General features: G+C 51.5%; 1 protein-coding gene across 1 annotated transcript; it reads right to left on the reverse strand.

Moving 5' to 3' along the window:
• Positions 1–6,118: 6,118 nt before the first annotated feature.
• FCRLB (Fc receptor like B) lies at positions 6,119–11,174 on the reverse strand. Its single transcript, XM_057495170.1, has 6 exons — positions 11,021–11,174; positions 10,717–10,737; positions 10,117–10,410; positions 8,295–8,561; positions 7,368–7,646; positions 6,119–6,977 (listed from the first exon to the last, which is right to left on the reverse strand). Exons 1-6 carry the CDS (start codon positions 11,172–11,174, stop codon positions 6,562–6,564), a joined length of 1,431 nt encoding a protein of 476 aa, XP_057351153.1. The 3' UTR covers positions 6,119–6,561.
• Positions 11,175–11,990: the final 816 nt, after the last annotated feature.

An 11,990-nucleotide genomic window follows, 5' to 3' on the forward strand; every position in this document is an offset into this window, starting at 1 on the left:
GCTAAGGTCCTGACATGGGAAAGAGCTTGACTGGTGTCTTTTCTTTCTCTCTCTCCCTCTTCCCTCCCCACACCCCCTCCCTCATTAACATCTGTTTCCTTTGCTTCTAACCTAAGCCAAAAGAGGGGGCCAGAGGGAAGAGAGGGAGGGTTGGTAAGGAACAGAAAGTTCTTACAAGGCCGGGCAGCCTCCTGCTCTCTGAACTGGGCAGGTCACCAAAGCCTATTCTTTCTCCCATAGATACTTTTGTGGACCTTCTGGAGAAGTTTATTTTGGGGGACTGCTCTCCTCCGGTCCTGTACTCAAGGCGGATGCATCTCTCCTCCAGGTGTTCACTCGCACCTCTTCCCTCAGCCCCCAGAATCCCTCCCCTCCAACTGGCTGGCACCTTTGTCAACCCCTCCTGGTGGCCTTATCATACAGGACCCAAAACAATCCGAGGCCAGTTCTCCGTCTTTCATGAACTATGCAAACACATACACACAAGGCAGGCTGATCCCCAAACAGGCTCTTCTATCCCACAGCCACAGCTCACTTTAGCTTTCTCAGGCATGAGTCAGGCCCAGCCCTGTGTCTCCCAACTGCAGGGAGCACCTTTCCGACCTCTCTGGGTGGCTCCATGGGCATCTCCCTCATGGGACTTGAGGAGGAAGTGGGAAGCCTCCCATACCTCCCCGCTATGAGGAGGGATTGTGATGAGGATGCACATCACGGTGAAGACATCTCTTCGCAGATCCTCTCTTTTCTCCACACCCTGAACCCCTTTATCTCCTTGGCGTGATTTCAGAGTCCAAAAGTCAGGGACCAGATCCTCAACCATTTCCTTTGTAAATTTTGCATATGATGATCGGGCTTCAGAATTTTATGTGTTTTATCATGAAATATCACTTTTAACATCCGGTCACAAGTGCAATTGCTTAATTGTGAAAAACAAAAATAAAATCCAGCCTTCCTGCCTCCTCTGCAGACATGCCCACTTGAGGAACTGCAGTCAGTTTTGGGTCCCACATTTTAAACCAAATACAGAGGAACCGGAGACGTGCTCAGAAAAGCCAATATGTAGAAGGAACTCAAAATTAGGAACAGTGGAAAACATGGTGGGAGGGTGGGGGAGAGGGGCAGGGGAAACAATTTGGAGAAAAGAATCTATCTTTAAGAAAACCTGAACATGACCTTGAATGTCTTTAAATATCTGAAGGGCTGACAAGAGGACCAGGAATCAGAGTTGTTCCCCGTAACTCCAGGAGGAACAGTGAGTAGAAGTTATAAAAACATCATTTTGCTCAGTATCTGTAAGGAAGAACTTTCTAATTGCCAGAGCTGTCCAAAGTGGAGTGGGCTGTCCTCGGGAGGTAACGAGGTAGCATCCTCCCCAAAACTCAAGCATGGCTACATGGCCATATGGCAGGAGACGTTTAGAAAGGTCTCAAGAAGTGGTTTCCTCGTTGAACTTAACAGTCTTTACATCATTCCCTTCAGATTTCTGAGGACCTCCAATTCATCTCAAAAGATGTCTACCTTTAGCCTCTGGCTACCTGTAGGGTCCTATGTAACATTTTTCAAAACATTTTGAAATTTGCTTTCCTAGATTTGCTTTCAGGGTGCATGTTCTATTATTTCTAAGACATAATCTTTTTAAAACTCTATTTTAACATCTCTGAAATCATTATGCACCTTGTAATAGCTGTCTTGTGATAGTTTTCATTGCTTACAAAAGCATGAACATCCAAGTGCCAGTATCAAATTTCACAGAATGGGAATAATAGCTTGGAAGAAATTTCTAGAGACAAGAGTGAAACAGTAGGTTGTGGGGAGAGGTGGAGTGGGTGGTGAATTCAGACGTGTTAAACAACATTCCTGAAGCAGAAGTCAAGAGTAAACTAGCTCCAGATAATTGCAAAGCTAGCTGGCAACAATGACTGCTACTCTTGTTATGACCTCTTTTAAGAAATGCTACATTACTAATGTTCTTCATAGAAAACAATTTGTTATAAGAGTGGAAAAAAATGGACAATGATTAATCTAAGTCCAAGAATGATTCAAAAAAGGCAGATTCTGAAAGTGAAAAAGTCTTAGGAACACTTTACCCATTTTTTCCCGTATATTTTCACTTTCATACATATGTGGGAATGATTTATGATTTTAAGACTTCTCTTTCTAATTAAGCCTAAAGGACATTGAGTGGTCACTTGGCTACGCTTTTGTTTCTTAGTGTTCTCTTTAGTGGTGCATCCTACGACCGACCAATGTTATTTTGGAGTCAGTGATTTAGTCACAACAATAACTTACTGCTTCTTATGTATTGGGTATGTTATATCATCTCTTTTAAACTTCCTAGCAATTCCATAAAGCAGATACTATTATTATTCTGATTTACAAATGAGGAAATAGAACTTCAGAGTAAACAGTAAAAGCAACACTTGAATCCGTCTGTTGGCTCCTGAGTCATAGTTCCTAACCTCTCTACTCTGCCATTTCTAGGTCCAAAACTAATTAGCTTGGCTCTTACACAACTTAACATGCTGCATTAGGGGCACATTTCCTGTTAAGAGATGGGAGAATAGTCATCTCTCATATCACTGTAATGAGATTGGCTCCTTTGAACGGAAAAAGACAAAAGTGTGTTGTACCAGTTCTTTAGCCTCGGACGTCAGCTGGATCAGGGTTGTACAATTATACGAGGCTTCTTATTATGAAAAGGATGTCAAGCATTGAAACCAATTCTCTTTGCAGGTATAGTGACTAGGGAATAAACTAAGCCAAGATGAGCTACATGTTGGAACTAGGTGAAGAACTAGGATGAGGGGCTTTGGAATACGAGCTTGACTTGGCAGACAGTATGCATTTACTAAGGAGGTAGAGTGAGGAGTACGTTTTCCCATACTTAACTGTGGATCAAGTAGCAAGGAATTCCGAAGATGGCTGACTTAGCATTACAAAAAGAGGCTTTGACTCCAGAGGGACTGCAGTGCTGGGCTGTTGTGTGACACAAGGTTAGTAATGCTATAGGATCCAATCGGGGGCATTCAGCAGTGGATAAAAGTCAAGAGGTTCTCTGGGTCTAGTTAAGAAATAGAAGTATGAGGATGTGCTCTCTTGAGCAGGGTAAGAGAGACAAGCTCATTCATGCACAGCGGAAGGGCAAATTCCTGCAATCTCTTTGAGGGATAATTTGACAATACCTATTAAAATAAACAGGATTCAAATCCTTTGATCCAGAATTCTACATCTAGGAGTTTATCCTATGGAAATATATTCAAATATGTGCCTAAGGATATAGGCATAAGGATATTCATTGCAGCATAATTTAAAATAGCAAAAATATAGAAACAACTTACTAGTTCATCAGAAGGGACTGGCAGATGTCATCTCCCTGGGAAGTGATTTGTCAGTGCTCGTGTTGGGCTTAGCACCTTTCCTCTGTGCTTCTCAGCACCTTAGTATCCCCTGTCTTAAAACCTCTAATGATGAAAGAAACTGTTTGTCTCTCCCTGTAAGGTTATTCTTATTTCCCTCCTTCTGCAGATGTGGCAGCTTGGGCTCACAAGGCCTCTGCAGCCCCCCATAGAGGTTGAGGCAAAAATATAAGCAAAGGCATAGAGGCATGAAAGACACTGGCATGCTGGGGAAAGAGCAAGTGGTCGGTGTACAGGACGAACTATACGTGAGCAGTGGTGCATAGGATGCGGTATAGAACAAACAGGCTTTATGTGCCATAATAGGGAGTTTGGACTTTAACTTAGAGGATTTGATTCAGTCTCTCAGGAAAAAAGTCGTTACGTGTAGAACCCAAAGAGTTTATCTCTTTCCACGGAGTTGAGATAAGAAACAAAGATGTGGGGAGGACAGAGTAAGAAAGTAAGGCTGGAATCCAAATAGAACCTTCCTGCTCTCTAGTGGAGGACATCCGGGTTCCTTGCCGGGCATCTGGGATGGACACCCACAGGGTTAGGTCTGCGGCCTGAGTCCGAGGCACAGAATTGCCCGGAGAACCGGAGACAGGCAATTGCCTTCCCAGGCTTCTCCAGCACTTTACTGCTACTCCTACTGCTGGAGAATGAGCTCTGAGGTCCTCTTCGGGCAGCCTGGGCCAGCTAGTCTTCCGTTTCCCTAAATGCATGGTGGGCCCTTTAACAGAAACTGGATGAGGACATGCTCTCCTACCCCTCTTCCTCCAGAGAACATGGCCAGTCAGTTGCCTGTCATGTATTTCCTGATACTTCCTTAGTGCAGGCCTTCCTGGGAGATCATTTGCAGATATTGTAGCAGATGGCCTATGAGAGCTGAGGGTTTAAAAACACTGGAGTCTAGAGGGCACAAAGGTCAATCTCCCCAACGCCCAACATTCACTCACATCAAAGAGTTGAACCATGAATGATTTTCATTCTCCACACATAAGTTCTTGTTTTTCCTGACCCCCTACATCTCTGGCTCTAAATGGACGTAGGTGGCAGGGCCAGAAGGAGGATGTTGGGACTGCTGACAACAAGGTGGGAGTGAAGGAGATATTGCCATCCCAGCTCTCCTGTGAGTGGCTAGTCCACTCTTTTGCTCTCTTAAAAAATGATCGACTGATCTTTTTAATGACTTGAGATTTAATGGCTTTGATTACACTAAGCCTCTTGGCACTAATGCTAGCCATTTCCTATTTAGATCAGGGGTGGTACAACCTCAGGGAAACAAGATCAGCAGAGGAAGGAGGCTGGTCACTGAAGAAGAGTGGTGGTAGCCAGCGAAGGTGTGCTGCAAGGGACATGAGATGAGCCTGCACTGGAGAGCTGGAAATCAGAGCTTAAAAGACCCCTGCAAACCAGAACCCCAGAACTGGATTATAGGGATGTGGATATATCTTCTCAGGAGTATGAAAGTGTCCAGATCAATTTATTTGATTATGCTTTTTAAATTTTAAATTATCATCCCCTCCAGAAACCATCACCTCCAGAAAGGCTTATTGATGCCCTTAGTAAAGAATGCTTCCAAATATCCATCCTAAATAACAACAGGTTAAAGGACATACCAAGACTTCCATGTTTTGATCCCTTTCTACTTCCCCATGTTCATTTCCTGCCACATTCTCCCTCAAATACACCTCCCTACACATAAACCCACAGAATTCTCCAACCACTCCCAGTTTTTTGCAGCTCTACAATAAGGTCGTTCGTGTCTCCACGCCTTTGCATACTCAGCCTCAGCCTACAGGCCCTACCGTTTACTCTTTCTACATCTCCACGTGAATTCTTGCTCTTCCTTCAAGATTCAGCTTCCTTCTCTGAATTCCCATAGTGTTTCATAGAACACTCATCACGTTGCATTGTAATTTATGTGTGTACCTTCCTGCCTTTCCCTGTGTTATAACCAGTGACTTTATATAACATGATGAAGAATAATACTAAGAAGAGTATGATGAAGGGTGTTGATGTGATTCTGGTTAATCACTCAGACAGAAAAGGTTAAATTTGAGTTGTGACTGAATAGCTGTAACATAGAAATCAAGGACGGGGGGGCAGAGTTGTTATCAGTTCTAAGCCCAAACAGCAAAGCTTAACTTAGGAAGGCTATGGACTCGATGAGAACAAGACCTGGGAGCAAAGTCACACCAGCCCAGCAAAGAGCCAGCGGCTCTCATAGGCAGATGGCGGCTCATGAAAGTGGGACTTAAAAGGAGCAAACCCTTAAAGGAGCGACTGAAATGGCCTCTTGCTTTTTTTCCTTCAGGTGACAGTAAAGTCACAACAGGGTGGGATATGAACCTAGGCCCACGGGTGTCTGGGTGTGTTAGTGTTGGAATGACTCTTAGGGAAGTGAAAACCTAAAAACTAGAATTCATCAATTTTGAGAATTTGTTTAAACTTTCTTCAAAGAGATTTCTGGATGCAAATGGTACCACTTGTTTAATTTATGGCTAAGTGAGCCTGGCCTACCTGCTGCCAACCAGAGCCCATCAGTCTGTGTGTCTAATACACGGGCAGAAGGCCCATCTGGGGGCGTCTAACAGACCTCCGACTCTCATAGCCCAGAACGGGAGGCCCACACAGATATCTTTCCCTCTCCAAAACTAAACAGAACACAGGACTGTAAAGGCAGAAACTCACCAGAAATAGAACTGAGAGCCTTTTAAATCAACATTAAATTCATTATGAATAATTGCAAGTTGACCCACTATAATGTTCCAAAGGGCTCAGTTACCTCAATGACCTTAGGTACCAAAAAATTGCTGAAATATGCAGTGAGTGGGTTTACATGAAAAGCCAAGGATGACTATATTTACTTCCAAACACAAACCGCAGAGTAATAGATAACACATTTCTACTTCCTTCCCGAATTCTGTGAGGCCAAGGAAGAGATCAGAGGGAAGGCCTCTGTGATTACAAACTGCACAAACATGCTGTGAGATTGAAATCATGGGCCCCCACACTTTATGCTGCTTCTTTAAAAACCACAGCAAAACACAGGGACACAGACATGGTTTTGGAAGGTGTCCACGTGATGGGAAGCAGGAGAGACCGGTGATGAATGAGCCCGGAGAGGCGACAGTGGGGACAGTAGACGCCTCCCTCCCCTTCAGCTCTCCACAGTAGCTGTCCTTGGGGTTCCGGGGCGCACAGCAAAGCGGGAAGTGGGGGTCTCGAGTGTTCCCCTGTGCTCTGGGAAGGCCTGTGGCCCCTTTAATTCCAGGGCCACTTGGCTCAGGAGGCCTTGGAGCAGATGCATTTCTCGGAGCAGAAGGCCTACGTCGGGTTTCAGCGCTCCCGCGGAGTGATCCATGGGCGTCGGCGGGGCGCAGGCGGGAGGCCCAGCCGTCGAGGCTCTGCCCGCGGGCAGCTGCAGACCCGCCGAGGTGGTATTCGGGACGGAGGTGACCGACGGGGCCGATATGGACACCGAAGGCTTCCTGAAGGAAAGCGGCTTGTTACCCGGCGCCAAGGCTGCGGCCTGCGGGGTCGGGGCGGTGGTGGACGCCAAGTCCAGGGCAGAACCTGCGAACGCGACACAGCGCGCGGCTGGAATCATTCTCGCCCAGCGTTTGGGGACGGGGCGGGGCGAGGGGCAGGAATCGTGGCGGCCCGGGAGGGGCGGGGGCGGGGCTGCGCGCCGGGGGGCGGGGCTGCGCGCCGGGGGCGGCCCGGGAGGGATGGGGGCGGGGCTGCGCGCCGGGGGGCGGCCCGGGAGGGGCGGGGGCGGGGCTGGCGCCGGGGGGCGGTCCGGGAGGGGCGGGGGCGGGGCTTCGCGCCGGGGGCGGCCCGGGAGGGATGGGGGCGGGCCTGGCGCCGGGGGGCGGCCCGGGAGGGATGGGGGGCGGGGCTGGCGCCGGGGGGCGGCCCAGGAGGGGCTGCACGCCGCGGGCGGCCCGGGAGGGGCGGCCTCACCGCGTCCGGAGAGCTGCAGCCAGGGGCTGCGTTTCCGCACGCTCCGCGTGGCGGTGGCCGCCTCGCACCAGTACGAGTCCAGCTCCTCGGCCTCGGGCTCCGGGACAGTGTACTCGGCGCCCCAGGCGAAGCGGCGCACCGCGCGGCTGTACTTGTAGAAGGCGAACTGCAGCGGCGTGTCCCGCTTCTGCGGGTGCGGGCGCGTGTGGCAGCGCACCACCACCCCGCCGCGGGCCTCCTCCCCGCCCAGCACCCGCAGCACCGGCGCCGGGAACAGCTCTGCGGAGAGGGGCGCCTCGTGGCCGCGCGTGCACGTTAACCCAGGGTCCCCTCGTCCGCGGCCCCGCGAGCCCCTCTCCCTCGGGTGTCCCGCCAGGGCTCGTCGCCGACCGGAAGGCCACTTAGGGGTGGGAGGAGGCTGGACACACGCGGGGAGGGAGGGAGGAAAACCTGAAGTGCGGGCCGGGGGTGGGGGAGCGAGCTAACCAGGGACCGCGAAAGCTTGCAAGGAGGTGAGCCAGGCCGGACGCTTCACGCGCCATCCCGACGGGCCCCCGGCTCGGGTCCTGCTGGAAGGGGCTCCCTGGGCCTGCCTCGCGCGCCGCTCAGGAGCCGACCCCTCGCCCATGCCCAACCCAGCCGCCGCCACCACGCCTGGGGCTGTGCACACAGCTGCCCGCTGCGTGGGGTCCCCACCCGGAGTAAGAAGCCGGGGTGTCCGTGGGGAAGGACACCCGCCGCCACGCAGGCTACAGATGAAGTGTGCCTTCACTGCGGAGGAGGAGAGGAGAAGGCGGACGTGGGCTAGTTGACAGATCCGCCACGTGCCAGGCACTTGAACCTCTGCCCCTCCTTGCCCCCTGGGTTCCTGTCCCAGAATCTCCCCGCACTGGCTTGCTTCCCTCCGGGGCCCCAGGTGTTCCCTACCTTGCACGGTCACGGCCACCTTGGCGGAGAACATGGGTGCGCTCTCCACCGGGATGCGCATGGTACCTGAGCACTGGTAGCGCCCGCTGTCGCTGGCGCGCGCCTGCGGCACCGTGTAGTTGGCACTGGAGTGAAAGTAGCGCACCGCCTGACCATCGTGGTAGTAATGAAGCTTGTAGACGACCTTGTCGTACCAGCCGCGGCAGCGCATGACCAGTGGCTCGCCTTCGAACACCGCAGCATAGGGCACTTGCAGGATCAGCCAGTCTATGACAGTCACCCCAGACAAGCCTTACCCCAAAGAAAGTCCAGCCCTGGGGGTCTCCCATTCTCCTCCGCCGCCCTGCTTCCCCCACACAGCTGCTCTCCTTTCCCTCCCTGCCAACTCTGCCCCCTTACTGAGCGGCAGGCACCCCAGGAGCCTCAGACCTAATGCTTTAGGAGGCCAGTGGGCAGGAGAGGGGAAGGCCCATCTTTCATTAGGCCCTAGGAAGGCAAAGACGCTGAGACTTGGTTCCAGGCTCGAAGACTAATGCCCATCAGAATCAAGTTTAAATTTCTTAGGATGTCATCTGGGCCTTCCTGACCTGGCCCCTTCATCTCTCCAGCACATCTCAGTATTTTCCCCTGCACCGTGTCTCCTTCACCCTCTCCACCTTCCACGCCTAACACGGGCTGGGCAGCCTTACGGAGCTCCTGGGAGAACTGGCCCCATTCTGAGCCTAGAGCCTTTGCACCTGCATGTTTCAGGTGCGGCCCATTTGTCCTACAGGTCTAGGCTGAGGCCTTACCCCTTCCGGAAGACTTCACTGCTTCTCCTCCAGGACAGCCGTAGGCATCTCCTGCAGCAGCCCATGTTTACCTGATTACCATCCCCATCAAAGCTAACACACAGCCAGAATGTGTGCTAGATGCCATTTCAGGTATTTTTCACTGAGAGAATTCTGTAAGTAACAACCACAATCCTTATGCTACTCTCCGTTCTGCAAGCAGTAATCCACCTTTTTGGTCAGAATTTTATCTGTGCTCACTGTCAATTTCCAAATAACAAACCACAGAGTCTGGACATGACCTATGTGTAAGTGCTCGTTTGCACAGTGAGAGGTGATCTTTAAACTGAATACAAATTATTGTCTCCTGGGTTAAGGTGACATAATATTTCCTGTGAGGAAGCCAATCCTGGGCCCTAATGAACAAATCATTGTTATTTCTCCTTTCCTGTTTTGAAACCCTTTAGGCATCCCCTGGGGGTCAGTTTCTTAATTGACCCCTATGAGCACAGGTGTACCTGTCTGTAATAACATTTTGATTAAGTGCCTCCTTCAACTGCTGCCTTCTTCTTTAAAATGTTGTAATTCATTTTTTCAATCTTCATAACCAAAGAGATAGATACTATTATTAACCCTATTTTGCTGATGGGAGACACGGAGAAGCAGCACAGTGTGCAGGCAGCAGGGATTCCCCCAGCTGCACGCAGCCTGCCCAGGGACCCTCACTTTTCCTGCTTTGTCCTGCCCTTACCCTCCCTGCCCCAATGCAAAGTTCTCTGTCTGGTATCCCAGATCCTCAGTGCCTCTGCTCTTCTGAGCTTGTCTCATAAACAAACAGAAATGTTTCTTTGCTGCCTGCTGGGGCAGGAGGCCAAAGGGACCTTTGGGGCCATCTTTCACATAGTGCCATCCACCCAGGCCCCCACCTGCTCCAAAGACTTAAGACAGCCCCCGTTTCCTGCCCCGATGTGAGAGGCCTGGTGTCCTCTCCCATCAGAGGGCCAGTATGTCCAGAGGAGACGGGTCCTGACCCTTCCCCACTGCTCACTCACCATTGGATACAGAGAGGTGGATGGGGTCGCTGACAGGTGCTCCCCGTGTCTGGCATCGATACACCCCTGGTGTCTGCACCTCGATGCTCTTCTTGTGAGAGGGCAGTAGTAGGTGGCCCAAATACCAGAGGGTGCTGATGGGCCGCACCTCCAGGAGCAGTGGGTGGTACCCATCACACTGCAAGGTGACCCGCTCCCCCTTGAAGATTGTAGTCCAGGGCGGGTGTAGAGACAATATGGGTTTCTCCAGAGTAGCTGGGGTGGAGGGGAGGGGGTCACATGGAAAAGAGAATCAAGGTCAGATGCCCAAAGATGTGATTGGAGGTTGGGAAATTTCAGAAAACTCCACCTTCCGGGACCCAGCCCATGTTACTAACCCATCCCTGCAGGAAAAGAGACCTCACTGGGCGACAAACTATCAGTCCCTCAGTCAACACCCTTTTCCAAGTGCCTACAGGCAAACTGAGTCACAAGGACTGAGGAGGCATGGGAAGAGACACTATGCCAGAACAGCCAAGAAGTGGGGGTACCCATGTGAGTCACTTCAGGTGGTTGGAGTGGAAGTTGTAGAAAACTAGGATGAGGGATGTTAAGACTCACCAGCTTGCCCACTGCTTGGAACTGCAAGACAAGAATTAAAGAATGAAGAAGGAGAATGTTGGAGACGGGAAGGAAAGAAAAGGACTCTCTTGACCATAGGAAAGTCTCAAGAGGTCTCAAGACCTGTTTTTATTCTGCCTTTAGTGTCCCCAGCTTTGAGAAAGCCCCCTCTTCTCTACCCCTCCACAAATAGGCCATGAACTCTTTGGAGTCAAGGATTGAATGTCCCCCCCAGATACGCCCTGGCCCACACTCTTCCCCATACCCCAGGTCCTTGTGCCCCTGTTGTTCCTTGAGGACTCACCCAGGAGCAGGAGGGCTGCCAGGGCCCACGTGGCGGACGTCCCTGCAGCAGCTGCAGAACCATGGAGATGTGCTGGCATGGGACGGGGGAAGGAGAGGAGGTGGCCAGTGTTGACGGCCAGGTACTGGGAGACATCGCTGCTTCTCCTGCCCATTCCTAATTCCTGAAGACCGTGGACTGGAGACAGTTGGTGGCAGGCAGGATATGTGTCAGCCCTCCTTACAGCCACCTTGTATCTCAAACCGGCCCCAGCTCCTGTACAGAAGGCCTGCTGAACAAAGCCTGTGCCCTCTGCAGCCCAAGAGAGCCACACAGAACCCAGGTTCTGGCAGGTGGCCCTGCCCCCTTCAGGCTCCCATCCAGACCTCACTCCCACCCCACCTTCCAGCTGGCCCTGTAAGCCTCCCTGGAGGGAGACACGGCCTTTTTTCTGCTCACTCCCTGCTGACGTTGCTGGGAGGCCTGGGGAGGCTGACACTGGGTTTCCTGCACCCAGAGGTCACATCCTCCCACAGATGGGTTACTGTCTTCCCGTGTCCCACTTTCCCTGGAGTGTGTTTCCCCTTCTTTGAAAAGTTAAGCCCTCAGCAAGTGGAACACTCTTCTCTCCTGCCCACCCCAGTGGTCTCACCCTCTGGCATCTCCGCTCTCCTCTGCCTTCCTTCCACCCGTCCCTGCAACCCTTCCCCAACCACGTCCCTGTGCCAGGTCTCCTTACCTGTGGCAGAGAAGCCAGTGCCCCAGCAGCTCGGTTCTGAGCTGCCCACTCTACTTCTTGTGCTCCGAGCCGTGTGATCGTACCCTGAGGCCTAGGGAACCTGAATTCTCACGTAAATACTTAATGAATTTTCCAGCCTGATAGTATGTCTCCTTGGACAGTCTCCTGTCCTCCCCTGTTTAGTACTGGGGCACCTTCTTGGAACTCTGGCAGGAAGGAGATGGATTATCAGACACTGTCAGCTCCCTAATA

This window comes from Manis pentadactyla, chromosome 19 (assembly GCF_030020395.1).
Source record: "Manis pentadactyla isolate mManPen7 chromosome 19, mManPen7.hap1, whole genome shotgun sequence".
NCBI lineage: Eukaryota > Metazoa > Chordata > Mammalia > Pholidota > Manidae > Manis > Manis pentadactyla.